This window comes from Phalacrocorax aristotelis, chromosome 5 (assembly GCF_949628215.1).
Source record: "Phalacrocorax aristotelis chromosome 5, bGulAri2.1, whole genome shotgun sequence".
Classification (NCBI taxonomy): Eukaryota; Metazoa; Chordata; class Aves; order Suliformes; family Phalacrocoracidae; genus Phalacrocorax; species Phalacrocorax aristotelis.
This window is the reverse complement of record NC_134280.1, coordinates 26,519,445-26,535,313: the sequence shown is the minus strand read 5'-3', so window position 1 is coordinate 26,535,313 and position 15,869 is coordinate 26,519,445. Positions and strand designations below refer to the sequence as shown.

Here is a 15,869-nt window from a genome sequence, read left to right as displayed (position 1 = left end):
TTCTTAGGAATGTCACTGTTGAACCTTTTTATTTTAACTTTAGTATCTACATCTTTTAAACTGAATTCAGTTAGACTGTTTGCAATGTTTATGCTAAGCACATATTGATGCCTGTGTAAGATCAGAGTCCAGGCAGATGAAGCAGATAAAAAATCTTAAGATGTGCGCTGCTGATTAACTCTTGCATGTGAAATAAAAGTCTATAGACTTGCAATATACAAATTATATCCTACCTATGTTATCCCTCAGCTGTTGATGCTTAGTAACTAGTAAAGGCAATATAACTGCTTTTACAGGCATGATTACAGCCAGTATTTGGAGTCAGAATTAATAAGATGTAAAGAAGAATCATCCTGAAAGATATCCCAAACCTGTGAATAGTCAAGGACAAAGGAATGTATTTGCAGGAGAGCAATCAAGATCAATCAAGATTATTTTTTTAGAAGTTAAACTACTGAATGTACTATGAAGGACTAAACTTGCACTTTTAAAAACTGTGATACTTTAAGTAGCTTATACTGTTTTCAAAACAATATTTGCAAATCAATTTTCTATTGAGTTGTTTAGAAATTATGGTACTGACTTTTTTTTTTTTCAGTAACCTTTTGTTCTTCATCTCATTATGGAAGTCCACAGTGAACTTCTGAGCATAAAATTAAGGGTGCTGCAGGTGAGGCTTAATATTACAGTGCTCAAAAATAATGCCCTCTGCAACGTTTGGGTAGCTGAGTACATAAATGCACAAACCCTTTCTAGTTACAGTCTGTTATTTCCCTCTAAAACAGACACTGCCTACCCAGGACTCAAAAGTAGCACTGGCTCTATATGTTAGCTTCTAGAAAGCAACTATTTACTTTTAAAATTCATCTGAAAAACCACAAAGCGAGTTTCTTTATACCTTTCTGACATAATAGCATAATCACAGCGGAAAGACTCTGAGGACCTCCTTTTACAAGTATGCTACACGAAGAGGTGTACAAGAAATCAAGATTTGGGTTTGGTGGTTTTTTTTTTTTATAATGAGCATAGGGATATGAGCAACCAGCAAAGCATGCTCTCTTAGTTATTGAGGACTTGACATTTTGGCCTGCTAAAGAATTGGTGCAGGGCTGTTTCCCATCTGAAATTAAAGGCTGTTAAAAGCAAAGAAGCTCACTAAGGCAATGTAAAACTGACAACTAATCTAAACCTTACTCTTCTAATGGCATTCTTGGAGCCCGAGCAAGGTATAAATACTAAAATTTATTACATTTCATACATGTGCATATGGGATCTAATCTCACCAAAAAAGTGTGATATTATTCCCAATTCATATTAACTTTGTGCAAAAATGAGAGAAAATATAGAAATTTTTGCTGTTGAAATACTGAGAAATCATCATTCACCAAACAGTTAATTATACAAAGGGAAGTAGATAAAGACTCCAAAGAGTCTTGCTACTGGATACGACAAAGAAAATATAGCTAATATCCTAATACACAACTATCATAATGATCTCTCTGGATACCACAGTAGTTTAATTTTATGACGGCTTTTTATGTGCTAAATAAAGCATCCACTTCAGACAATCTAGCAGTAACAGATAAAAAACAAGAAGTTTGCTATGCATTTTGGTGAAGGAAAATATTTCAGATATCAGATGCTAGTAGCTTGATTTCTTACTCATTTTATAGCAAATAACACAGACACAAAACAATATACGAAGAAGAATCCCATCTGGAAAAGCCCGCTGATATTTCTTTTAGTTCCAAGGATGAAATTTTAGTGACTAAGCACTACAAGTCCACCCCATTCTGAGAGTGGGAGATTTAGCAAGATCTGAGGATTAGGTGTAAGAAAGAAGCACCACTCTTCATGTCTGTGGAATTCCAAACATTGTTTAATTTTTAAAGCTCAGACTTCACATGTAATTAATTCTTAGTGAGGAATGAATGTTTGAAAATAATTAGTTTAGAAATAACTAGAAAGGAACAAGAACAGTGCTTTTGCTAATTAGAATGAAAGCTTAACTAAGGCAGAAGTTGCTGTCTCTGCATTTATGCCAGCATACCAAAATACACTCATCAGCATTTATTTCTCAGCTCATAGTCATGTCTTGTTTGAGACTCAGCTGGAAATAAAATTTATTGTGACCTGAATTTGTTATACTATATTTTAGATGCTGAAGAATACCAGTAATGCTTATTACAAGAACTAAATAGACCTAACTTCTAACCTCAGATTGGAACAATAATTTTCAATGCTGACTTCAAGATAAGTGACAAAGAAAGTTTAATATACTTATGTAAAATTTCATTACTGGTGATCCAATCTCAACATATTTTATAAAATATTAAGCAAATGCAAAGATAATTGAGGTTCTCGTCTGTATTTCTTCGACACAATTGAAGATGCTATCCCTATATTTTCCTTCGCCTGGAAAATACTGAGGATTAAACTTAAAATAATTTTGTTAATGTTACTGTAATATTCCTTGTTCAGGTGAATTTAACAAAGGAAGAGAGACAGCATTCAGCACAGGACTACTGGAAAAGAAATACGAGTTTGCAATCCTGACTCTAACACTGATTGTCGTCGGTGGACCTGACAATCAACCCGGGGGCCACAAGCACAATCATAGAGAGTAGTGCAACTTCAGAAAAAGAGGTTGCATGTGTGGCTCCACTGACTGGCACAAGGACAGAGTACTTCAGTGAAGAATAGTAGTTCTGGCTGAATATTTGTCACTGTGTGTGCTGCTCTTGTATAGCATTTATATCATTCTGATGCTCAGGGTGTAAGAAGTAAGCTACCCTCTTCTGACTTTTTGAAGGAATCTTCTCCTCACCTCTTCTCCTTTTGCATCCCTAATGTTCTGGGCCAGCAACATTATACATTAGCATAAGATATACCTCTTTCATTAATGCAGACCATTAAAAGTAGCAGTCAATATGGAAATTGTTTTAGTGTTTCAAAGGAGAAAACATCTGGATCATTGCTCCAGGAGTATGAATAAGTAGCATTACCATACTTCAATGAATTATTCATAGGTCAAGACAGAATACATTACACACCGCTGATTATACATTCCAACTTTATGGTTTCCTTATTTATAAAATATGTAACTCTCTTTGTCCACATTACAAGTACATCTTCAGCCAAATCCTGGCTACAGTCATTTTTATTTATGAAAGGAATAAAAACTTCCCTTCGCCTTCAGAATTAATTCTGAGCAAACGTCACCAATCTTGCCTTTTTTCATGCTGTCATGGATCAACTGAAAGAAAAATAGTAAAAGATAACCTGCCTGAAACTGATTCAGCAGCTCTGATGATATTTTAATTCATAAAAGTTAGAAAAATTTCAATTTTGTTACAGCTGTGCCACTGACAGAGCTGCTGTGACGTTTCACTATTCTCCGCTGCAGTCTCTGCCTCCCTTTTCTTTCCTGAGGTTTGTCAAAGATCACAAGGAAGGAAAAAAAAAAAAAAAAAAAAAAGATATGATGGGTTTATAATACCACAAAACTTGACAAAGGAGGAGATGGGTATATAAAACACCTACAAGTACAATGCTATTACTTTTTAAACCTGCAAGATACCATATAAAAATCCTTTTATAAAGAGGCTTTTCAGTTTAGTGGAAGAAACACATAGCTTGCACCAAAGCTAATGAAGGAAGGTGTTTTACATTCTCTAGTTTAAAGGGCAAATGCTTTTGTAAGTAGACTCCTTACAACACAAAAATAAAACAAATTGCTGTAAATAAGCCATTTCTCTGAGCTTACTGAGAGTAGCAACATTCTTGTGGGTGCTATTCACTGTTCTAACGGAGCTCAGGCAGATATCCTTCCCAGGAATAATTAAACCTTTATTAACACACTTAGTCTAGATCTGTTAAAAACAAAGAGGCAAAAAAAACCCTAAAAGACCCTTCTCCATGACACAACTTCTGAGGGATACCAGAATGATAATAAAAGTAACCTTAGTTGCCACTGTACCCCTGCCTGCCTTGACTTTTATCAATGTACGTTCTAAAGAGCAAATTCAAGTTTTATACAATTTTGATGACTGTTAATGACAGACAGGAAGAAAATCCAAGAAAGTATTTTCAGCCCCAGTAGCTGCCAACATAAGTGGTTATGACATAGTAAACTTTGTTAGCTTTCTCCCAGGCCTGTGAATAACACAGGGTGACCTGTGAGGCCATTCCAGTGTTACTTACACACTTCTGTCAATATTAATCTTTTTCCCACCAGCTGGGCCAAACTCTCTAAATTAACCCCTCCTGTCATTTTAGCATATGAATACAAATACTGTTTCCTTTCAGGTGGATTTAGTCTGAAAACTATCCTTTAATTTCATTATGGAGCTCCAGTATTAGTAATGACATCTAAAAGAGTTAATTCCTCAGATTACAACTGCAGCCAACAGCATATTAAACAGCTAGTGTTTCTCTCTGCACCAGACAATATTCAAAATCCTACATAACAAGGAGACCACGCAAACCTTCCCCATACTAACAGCTTTGCAGTGAAAGGAAGTTTTGCAAAACTCACAGAGAATTGGCATATTCAGGCCTCTTGGTACAAGTGCAAATGAGCCTACCCTCCCTTCCAGAGTATTTCTAAAATTTCAGATTTTTTGAGAAAAACTCTATGAGCAAGACTGCATTGTGGTGGACCCTGCTCTGCCTGGTTTGAGGGTGAGAAAATCCCACGTTACCTCCATGGGAAACAGCGGGCATGGCCCAGATGCAAGCTCCTCACCAGGCACCCATGAGGGCAGGGCCAGTGCTGGCTCCTACTGTGCCTTAAGGTTTGTGTAATTTGTTTCCATAAAGCTCTGACAGTGCTCAGTAGAGAATTTAAGGGCACTATCTTTCAAAACTGTGTTATGTATACATACTGCAATGCTCGACATATGCCTAACACGTGCTATTCAAACAAAATCCACAAATGCTATACGAGCTCAGAGTCAGAAGTTCAAAATGAGAGAAAAAAGTAACAATAATTGTAAGATGAAAAGAGTATTATAGTGGGAGTTCACTTTTGAAGTCAAATACCAAAAAGTTTATTTCATGCAACTTAAATTTGTCTAAAATTAAAATGGCTGTCTAGATGACTTTTTAATCACAGTGATACTGTATGAAAATCAACTCATATTCAAATTGTATCTCCCATGAGATAACGATTTCTAATACGTTGAAAAATCTGTCACCTTATCAATACAGATCTAAAACAGGAATTAAGTTATTTAAGTCTTTATAAGACATTTAATTTGATGAAAATAGATATTATTACCCTTTCATATCTGCAGTACCAGAACAGGGAACAAATTAAGGTACACTTCTAAAATCTTAATTGAAAGTACAGAATCACAGAATGGTAGGGGATGGAAGGGACCTCTGGAGATCATCTTGTCCCATCCCCCCTGCTTGAGCAGGTATACCTAGAGCAAGGGGCACAGGATCATGTCCAGGCAGGTTTTGAATATTTCCAGGGGAACAGTTTACTATTGTGAAACTAAAACAGAAGGGTTGTGTATTTTACACAGAATTAAGTGTTTTGAGAAAACACAGCAAAAAGCAAAGGATATGTCTTTGTAGTGAAAGTTAGAACTTCTTAAATTGTTTAAAAGGTTTTAAATGTGAAATGATTTGCACTAATTTTCAACACATACCAGGTCTATAGCAATTAAATCTATTGGATTTGTAAGTATTTTTCATGACTTTTAAAAGGAAATACTGCCTGGATGAATGGAGTGAGGTGGGCTGAAAACTGCCCAAGTCCCCGTCCTTGAAGGGCACTGATCAATGGCTTACACCCCACTGGCAGCCAGCCATGACAACAGCCCTGCAGGGGTCAATTTTGTAGTCCATATCAATCAACCTCTCACCAGTGACCTGGGCAAGGACATAGACTACATGCCAACCAGTTGGCAGATGACATTAAATTAGGAGGATGAGATGGCACACCAAATGGCAGAGCTTCAATCAGAAGGATGTTGCTTGGCTTGATGACTGGGCCAGATGACACTTCATGAGGTTCAACAAAGTGCAAAGGTTTGCACCTGGGGTGGAAAAACCCCATGTGCTGGGATGGGATGGCCAAGCAGAAGCCCTGCCAAAAAGCAGCAGGCACTTAAAATGGGTGCCAGGATGCAAAGAAGCCAACAGTGCATTCTCATTGCAACATGGAAAACCCCATTCTGCGCTACATTGGCAGGGGTTGTGGAAAGCCCACTATCTCCCACAACTCAGTGCTGGTGAAATTTCACAGGTTGTCTAAAAATTATAATTTGGATAGAAGCCCCAAGACCCATCCTCTGTTAACACATTCTCTTTAGAAACAGCATAAAATATGTCATGATGTACCTGCAAGTTATGGGAAAAAATTAACAAAAGGTCTTGCACAGAATCCAGAGAAGTCTGCACTATAAGTAACTGCTTTACGGTACATCTGCTAGCACTTTTCAGTTTCTTATAAAACCTGCAAATATCCTGTGATTCATTGTTTTGTGTTTCCTCTACTTACTAGTTAACTAATATAACATTCAGTAGGCTTGAAAAGTGCCTTCAATAGAAAGATTTAGCATACCACAGATCTTTTTAATTCTAAAACTGTAATGTTATTTTTCTTTCAATGAGTGTCAAATAAACAATTGTAAATAAAATTAAATCAGTGATAGCATCTTTAGTGTTCACCAAGTTTGTTTGCATTGCAAATAACGGCATTGACAAAGCATTAGCAGAACATTGTAAAACTAAAGACCTTATTTCTGTATTTAAATTAAAAAATGTCTTTCAAAAACATTTGAGGGCATGCAGATTCTGTCCCTCAAATGTACCTGCAGTCACACACATATAATGCTTTCTAGTGTCACAGTGAACCGCACATAAAGACTGGAGCATGAGGTGGGCAAATGTTTAATAATGCTGTTTTTAAGGAAAAGCGACACAGAACAATTAATTGCTATTTTGCACACAATGTGCCAATTTCATTCATAGTGTAATGTCATTAAAGCAAGTAGGATGAAGTTAACTAAGTATGATTAAAAAACCCAAACTTTGATATGTTTTCAGTTTCTTATAATAACAATTGCAGAACTTAAAAAAAATCAGACTGGGTTCACCTAGGAAATAAAAAAGTATCGTTCTTTGAATAATTCAAAATTTTCTTTGGAAGAAATCCTGTTAATCTGCACACAGGGTTTTTTTATGCCAAATATTCATAAGCAATTCATGACCATTCACAATTCTTAAAAAGCCTACTTAGTATTTCCTTTCGGTTTTCATAGTTTTTCCTGATAACAGAACCGTGTGAAGAAACTGGAATTCATTAGTAGCTAGCCGGTCTGCCGGTTGCTTTGCCATACAGACAAGGGGGAGAACTAAATGCATATTAAATAATCAAAGTAATCCCAGTTCTGTAGGGACCTGACTCTGCAAAAGGAAGAAGCAGGCAGAGAGCTGGGTATGTGTGGTAATCTACTGAGAACTGTTCAAGCAGCTCTGCTGGCAGGATCACATACCCATATAATAATTTTTTTTAGATCTCAGTACTGGAATCAATCTTAAATAGGAAAATTCAAGTGCAGTATGTATGCGTAGAAAGAAATACAGTGTATATGCATGAAATCTAACTGTGCCTGGATGTATAATACATGCATAAATGGAAGACTAGGTCATACCATATGGAATTCAGTTTTTACCTAATAAAATTACTTTTTTCCTTTTACTAAAATCTGCCCTCCTGCTGTTTAATGTTCCAGAGATTTTCAAATAGAAAGTGCCAAGCCTTCTCCCACATATATTAACTGAGGCTTCGCAACACATAAGAGACCTGGTTCTTAGTCAAAAAATATAGATTCACTTTATGAAAAACTGTAAAATATAATTTTGCACAAAAGCTATTTTGGCAACACAAGTAATAGCTGTTAGCTAAAATGCATGGGACCCTCTGCCATACTCTCAAATATAAATTTAGATTAAAAAAGTGGATGGGGGAAAAAGCAGAGCCAGTAAAGCAAACAGTGTGTGTGGCAGAAAATAGTTTCATTTACAGTACTATCCATCTTTTGGAGAGAAGCCAGAGAACTTCCCATGAAATCTTTCTGTGCTTTTAACGCTGTTGCAAAGCTTCAGGGAACTCTAATTGTATAAACAGTTATGGGGAAATGAGATTGACTGTGAGACTATGTCCAGCCAGTGGTAAAAGTGATGATTGCATTTCAGCATCAGTCATTTAGAATATGAACTTTTTGACTAGCAGTTCATATGCATTTACCAAAATTGTCTCAAATTCAACCAGTTAGCAGTTTCTTTTCAGTCTGATTATACAGTCAGCTTCCCAAAGCTAAAGCATGTACAGTAGATCTCATTCTTCTGAAAGACAGTTAGATGTTTGGTGTTCTTTTTATTTTAAATAATGCAGGTTCTCCAATATTTATATCAGGATAAAATTCTAGTGCTTTAAAAATCTGCCCTTCACACAAGCCTAAGCATACATATTTTAAAATTACTTACTGTACATCTTCATATTTTGTTTAAGGCATGAACAATGGCATATGAATGGGAACCGCTTCCGGAAAAGTGTATCTTTTTGACAAAGGCCAGTCCAAGCACATCACACCAAAGGACTAACCTGAAGCCAGAAATGACAGTGTTGTGACCCAAGAATTTTTAACAAAAATAGTTGAAACAAAATGGATTTTTTCTCTTTTTCTTCCTTTTTTTCTTTTTAATTTAAATTACATTACTCTTAATGTCTGTTTAAAGCACCGGTTGCAGTTTTGCATTTACCCCCTCTTCCGAGTGACTTTGGATAGCTCATCTGCTTCTTCTGTTCTGAATTTTCAGTGTCTGAAACTTTAAAAGGTTTCTGTTTCTTTTTTTGTTTCTTTTTTTTTTGTTTCTTTTTTTTTTTTTTAATGGCTGCTGCAAAATTAAAAAGATCCAGAAGTGGTCAGGGGCCTGGCCTAATGCACTTTCAAAAGTCCATTATAAAGATGAATATAAATGTGAATGATAGGTTTTTCGTAGACCCACAAACCACGCTTAGCTATAAGAAACATATTGTGCATAGTTATTTTTTTCTTCAGAGTGATATGTTTACTAGATCTACATTCTCAGTTTACCAGAGTACGGGAATTTCTACTTTACTAAAGCCAGGATCCTTTCGCAGTTCCCAGTAGGTGTCGTTGGTAACCCAGGCTTCTCTTTGATTAGCATCGATAACTTTTCTGTAGAAAGGAAAAAGAGAGAGAGGAAGAAAAAGTTCTGACCATAGATCTCTGCTCTTATGCAATATGAAATCAAATTCCATACATCTCTGATCTAACCCGATACTAAACCTGATTTCACACTTCTAAAGGACACAAGAACATTTAGGGTTTTAAAAATAAACATCAGCCTCTACCTGTGCCAAAAGTGGAAGTTTAGCCGAGATCACAAATCTGTTGTCTGATCTGTGTGAGCATGACTTAGAGCTACATAAAACTGCTTTGGCCATTACAGACTCTGATTATGGGCAGGGAATCATATGATGATGTTGTTTAGGTCACTACTTATTACTTTGTTTATGCTATGACTTAAAACAGTAACAGAGTTAAATTTTAGATCCTAATATTGTACTTCTATTGCACTTCAAAAAACATTGGCCAAGGGGTGCAGCAGGCTTGTATAGCTGTTGCCCATTGCAATAAAATTATCTTTCAATTATGAAGCTTTAAACTATGGAAAATTGCTTCAGGCAGAGATTATTTTTCTTAAAATTGACATTTTCCAGGCTTTCACAATTAACAGACTAGTTTGGTGGTAATTCCTGTAGTATTTTGTCCAGTCACACTATAGAAAACAGATTTACTACTGAAATGAAGAGACTCACTTAAAAAATTTAGGTACATATTCAATGCTGTTTTCTTCCATGTACCGCCTCCGACCTCTCTGGAGTTCCTCTATTCTTTGTTTCTCAGATGATGCTGCTTCCACATTTCCTTCCTCCAGAAGCCTGTATGAATAACAGCAGGACCTATAGCAATCACAGTGTCTAAAACAAGGGATTTTCTAGCACCAGTCATCACAAAAGACAAGCAGAAGCCAAGCCTGTTGTCTGTGTTATACCCACTTTCAGATCCAGTCATAACCTCATAAAACAGTAATAACCAAGATGTGACTTCCCAGTTACGTGTACCTGACCTATGGCCTAAGACATATGCTTTCTTTAGTAACTTCAGCATATCACAAACATTGAAGTATTATGAACTGAGAATTAGGAGGGAATAAATGTTGCTTCCATTCATTGCAAGAGGACATGACATTTCAGAGCCTGTCTTTCCAGCCTGATATGATGAACCCTACCTCTGCCCAAAGACTGCACTAGAGCTGTACTATACCAACATGATGCTTTCTACTTTCCCTCAACTTGGTAAAGCAGAAATTTGATTGCAATACTGAATACCTTCTCTCCTAGCAGAATCCTCCAAAGCTTAGTTCAGAGTATAGTGAAGACATAGACAAAATTCAATACTCAGCCAAACCCAGCCTTAAAACCACCAAGTATTAAGTGTATAAATAAGCATTCTTGCCTTTGATCCGGCCTGAATCGCGCATCTGTTGCAGGAAGAAGATCTTTCAGTACAGGATCTAATTCATTGAGCTCAATAGCAAACCTTGTGAAGCCATAATACCGTTCATAATTGGTTGGCATGGAGCCTGGATGAGAAAGAAAAAAGCTTTTTAAACTATTACTTTAAATATGCAAAAGAGTCATTTATTTATTAAATTATAACAGCAAAAATTTTAATATATTTTACTCTTACATACAATTAAAAAGCATCAAAAGCTGTTCTCTGGGTGGAACAACATTCACTAAATATTAATTTCAACTGCTGATCCTGCAGAGGTTGTAATTACCTTCTAATAGATTCAAAACTTTCCTGATGTTCCTTCCATTTTAAATAAAAATTACTGTTTTCAAGATTTTCAAGTTAAACATAGTTTCCTGTTACCTGGAAAGTGGGCTTATCAAATGTCTGTATAAAAGCTAACCTTAACTGATCTTCAGAGTTAACTTTGGAACGTAACACTCACTTGCAGACTGATTCTGCACTGTCCAAAACTTTCAGCACTAACAGCAGAGTAGACGTTGCAGAGAGCAGGGTGCAAAGTAGGCTTCAACATACTATCAACGCAGAGTAGGGTTCAAAATACTAACAATAATGACAATTCCTGGATAATCACTCTGCAAGCATGAAAGATACTGTAGGTGCAAAGGATGACTAATTTTACCTCAGTGCCTCTAAGCAAGCAGTAGGAAAGTTGAAATCAGCTCCTGAAATCACAGGAGCTTGCCATCTCTGAAGACCAATCCCATAGGCTAAAAAAGCATTAGGACAACAAACTTAAACTCGCACCTCCTATTTGTTGAATCCAAATAAGCTACCCTGCACTCTGTGAGAAGGCAGGCAGGTCCGGGCAACCAATTTTTTTCTTAATTTTATTCTTATGCTGACCCCAAGACCCCAGAATATTTGACCAGGAGTCAGACTGAGATGTAGACGACTATGCCCTATAAGAACATCTCCGTTTACCATTATTATAAGCTCATGTAAATTCTTGGGTTTTTTTTGTCTAGTCAGAAATTTGATTTCTCTAGTAGTGTTTTTTTGTATTTAAAATGATAGCTAAAACAGCTTTAAATAGTTTAGGGTCACACTACAGTGCCTGCCACAGTTTATTACAAGCTTCTTACCCGGCCGCCATACGCATTTGGCTGAAGGTGCAACCCCACAATAAAGGCCTTCATGCCACTTTCCAAAAAGGCGATGAACCACCTTCCCTTCTTGATCTATCACAACACCCTGGACCTCATTTACATTTGAATTCCAGTAGTTCACCTGTAAGTTTAACAAAGAATTACCAGTTCACACTGTTTTTTGCATTACCCATTGTACCAATACAGATACTGCATGAACCTTAATATGTGGCACTGACTGTCCGAATTTTGTATTGGAACAGCTCACCTGGAACCAAGAATATCAGAATTTGAATTTCAGATGTTCTGAATATTGGTTGGTTTAATATATGGGAAACCCTGAATAATTTGATATGTGATTTAGGTATAAAGGTATTTAAATTATCTGCACATCTGGGAACTATATTGTTGTTCATTAACCAAAACCCCACACAATTCAGCAAAAATGACACTTTGAAAGTTGCAAGATCAGAGCCAGCTAACTCTTCTTTCCATATGGAGAAACACTGAATATACCTATACACGTAAGGGAATCCTTTGATGGGTGCTGCACACTACTGTTTGCAGCAGGAAGGTGTTCAGCCAATATTACTTGTTATTTGTTGCTTTCTATTTCTCTTCTCTGTTTTACTTTTCTTAAATACTTTTATTACTTACACCTTCACCTACTGAGTCAGTTGTCCATTCCCAGAACATCTATCAAACACAAATTTCAGGTTTACGGTAAATGCACCACTGCTAACACTGCAATGCTATTGATGTATTTTGTTGCAAGACAAACTTATTTTTAGGGAAAATAATTGATAGTAACATAGCTATACAGCAATCTGTTTTTAGATATGGTTCTTGCCTGGATATTAAAATACTACGAACCAAAGCAGCATTATTTAATCAAAACAGATAAAATATTGACTGCCAAATTCTAGTAAAGGTAGAAGTAAAATGGCACAGAGTCTACAGTGACTTTGTGTTTTCATTGTAGTAATAGAAAAGACATTTTGACATTTCATTTTTAACCTAAAACCAACAACAGTACAACACACAGCTATACAGCAATGCAACACGCTGATATCAACTGTTCAATGGAATAGAGTCATATTACTTGACATAGCACTCTCATTTAACAATTTACATATTTATGAAATGTGGAATGTGGATTTCAGGAATACTGAAGAAACAGCTTGATATATGCCTAAACAATGCATTTTTATGAATATATGATATATATTAGAAGACATATGTTACCTTGACAAATGTGAGTTTACAAATACAAACACTGCTTTTTGTGTTTCTGATAGTTATCTCTCCATAGTGCTCTATCCACCTCCTTCCACTAAGAATATTATGTATGCAAGTGGTGACTTTGTTCCAGACATAGTAGTCTCCATACCTAAGAAGAGATACCAGCAAGTAGTTGGTAACATATATTAGTCATAATCATTACAGACAAAAAAAGTAAAACATTATTACAAATACAAGACCATATTCCTCAAAAGCTTTTCAAACAATAGCTTACTCTAATAAAGCTGGGTACACTACTAATCCTCCATAGAGGAGCTCGCATAAGCTCTAGTGCAGAGAAGAGAAGAATGGTGCTATCAAGCACAAATCAAGACATTATGAACCACTGAAGCCCCGCGCAGCATATTTGCTGTCCTCAGAGCATTAAGTGCTTTGGCCACAATTCCTTTAGGGGCAGGACTGTGACCCAAAGATCAACATAAGGCTGAACTGAGGTTAAAAGCAGACAATGTAATACAATTACAAATAGAACAAGATAAATATGGAAAGAAGATAACAGAAGGGAAGTAGGAAGCAGGAGCTCACTGGCACATCATCCCTTTCCCTCTGTAACAACTACTCAGAGTCAGAGCACCTATATTGCCAAACAAGGGAATAAAATGAGGGACTTCTATTGTGCAAAGCACATTGTCTTTCAGAGCTGAGGGGCAAGCACGAAGACAGAAGACAAAGATACTCCTGAGTGCATTTACATGAGATGGATGAAGAGGTGAAGTGGAGTGATGCCATACTGATAGAGACAGGAAGAAAGGCTGGCTGCAATGTACAGGAACAGGAACAGTACTGCAAAATCAACAGACATATTTGAAGTATCCTCTCCTTGCATATTCTCAGGATCTACAACTTCTAATTAGTCTTACCTGTGGTGAAACAACTTCTTACTACTATGTCAACATCTGAAGAACACGTTTTGGCTTATCTATATTTTGAAAAATTTACTTAATTGTTACTAGTGGTTGTTCTGAGAGAACACTTAGCAGTATTGAAAGCCTTAGTAAGGACAGTGCTAGCTGCTGACAGTCCTATATTGCAGCCTTATTCTGAACAGATGATCAGTACTGTACATGTAAAACTTGGGTTCTCCCTCCTAAAACATTTCCATCCCCTTCTGTCTATCGCTTTCTAGAGAGTTTGTATATTTTTCCTCCAAAAACTCAAATGAATCTTCAGGCTCAAAGATGCTTCAGTACATTCAGTACACCTGCACACTAAGGAGAGATTTGAGCTAGGCACTAACTCTCACTAGCACAGTTCATGTGATGTCTGCACACACTTCCCCCAATCCATTCACAAGCCAGCACAGATTAGATTGCAGCAAAGACTGAAAACAAAAGGAAATAGGACAGCAGCTTACTTTGGAAGAGTCACATTCAAGGTTCCAACTGGCAGAATTTCCATTGATTTCCCCCAGAATTTGTTTTTCCACCTGATATCTGAATATAATAGCAAAAGATTTACAAAACTGAAAAGACCACAGTCTCCCCCTTGCAGTGATGTGTGTGGCACACAAGATGATCTATGCTAGACCATCTGGTTTAAGACAGGACAGTATGAGATTGCCGTGAAAATACAAAAGGAAAAAAAAAAACAACTAGAAAATGACATTAGGTCAGAAAACTGAAGATAAGTTTGGTTTTCTTCTAGGAGTCATGCCTGTTCTACATTATTGTCAAACCTCTCATGAAAACATTCAATACAAATTAAATGCATATGCCAGTAGATACAAGGAAAGAAAGAGCTGCTTGTTCAACTGTGTAAAAAGAACTACTTGTGTTTGTAAGAAATAATAATCTTCTTGGTAAAAAGCTTTTAAGCAGGAAAGTATAAACAGACTTCAATTGACAAGGGAAGTCGTAACACGTCTGCTCGCTCTTAAGAATGAGAATTTGGAGCAAAATAATTCAAAGCATCAGTTTGTAATACGTTACTACAAAAATAATAAGTATAGAAATTTTGAGTAAGTTCCAAATGCAAAGCTTAGCTTGTACAGACAAAGTTTTTACTTACTAATAAAAAAGGAGTTTATGCTTTTGAATTAAAAAATGTATACCTTGCCAAAACACAAAGTTCTTCGATTCACAGTGACAGGCCGAAATGGGAGGATGGTGGCTAACCTGGAAAACAGTTTGGCTGAGTTAAAAAGAATTCATTTTCATCTCTAAGACAATACAATTGTTACTGCAATATGAAAATACTAAATAGTCCACACTATTTATTAGCCTATGTTGCTATGAAAACAGATGCAACTTAAGCTTGCACTTGAAACACTATGTACTTAAAACATTTCCTTGCTATTACTATAAAAATATATACCTTCTAGCATTTAACGTTCACTCACACTAACAACCCTTTTTACTACTACAAAAGCAAACCATTCTAACTAGAAAGAAAAACCAAGATTACTCTATAAAACAAGGAAACCAAAATCTATATCTAACAGGAGCGTCTTATCTAGAAACCAGATTTACCTGCTCTGAGAAAAATCGAAATCCTTTGTCTTCTCTAATACATTCATAAGTTTCACCAAGCACTGGGTTAAATGGCTTGCTTCCTGCTCTGAAGTATGTAGAGGCATAGCCTGATGCTGCAAAAGCAGCTATGAGAACCTATGAAAACACAGACAAGAACATGAGACTAGACAGAAATTCTTGTGTGTATGCCGTCACTATGTGGTATACAACTCACTCTACTCTGAGTGAAAACTGGATTAATGAAGCATGCCTGAAAGTGAAGCCATACTTCCGACAAGATCAGTATAAACTGTATGTCTTTTGTTGATACAATTTGGTTTTCTTCATGGCCTCAGTCAGTCTATCTCAACAGTCCCCTAAAA

At 36.4% G+C, this 15,869-nt stretch overlaps 1 protein-coding gene across 9 annotated transcripts in view; it reads right to left on the bottom strand.

Moving 5' to 3' along the window:
• Positions 1-3,057: 3,057 nt before the first annotated feature.
• OSBPL6 (oxysterol binding protein like 6) overlaps positions 3,058-15,869 on the bottom strand; it is a 107,145-nt gene continuing 94,333 nt past the window's right edge. For 4 of the 9 annotated variants that reach the window (XM_075093589.1, XM_075093592.1, XM_075093593.1 and 1 more), the window contains 9 exons: positions 15,505-15,642; positions 15,087-15,150; positions 14,391-14,469; positions 12,980-13,124; positions 11,732-11,876; positions 10,566-10,692; positions 9,866-9,988; positions 9,117-9,221; positions 6,891-8,623 (listed from right to left, as the gene is read on the bottom strand). In XM_075093589.1, coding sequence (XP_074949690.1) covers positions 8,515-8,623; positions 9,117-9,221; positions 9,866-9,988; positions 10,566-10,692; positions 11,732-11,876; positions 12,980-13,124; positions 14,391-14,469; positions 15,087-15,150; positions 15,505-15,642 — 1,035 coding nt within the window. In that variant the 3' untranslated portion in view covers positions 6,891-8,514. Of the gene's footprint in view, positions 3,257-6,890; positions 8,624-8,721; positions 9,222-9,865; positions 9,989-10,565; positions 10,693-11,731; positions 11,877-12,979; positions 13,125-14,390; positions 14,470-15,086; positions 15,151-15,504; positions 15,643-15,869 lie in introns of those variants that run through there. The other 5 variants (XM_075093597.1, XM_075093598.1, XM_075093594.1 and 2 more) reach the window with 2 other exon arrangements.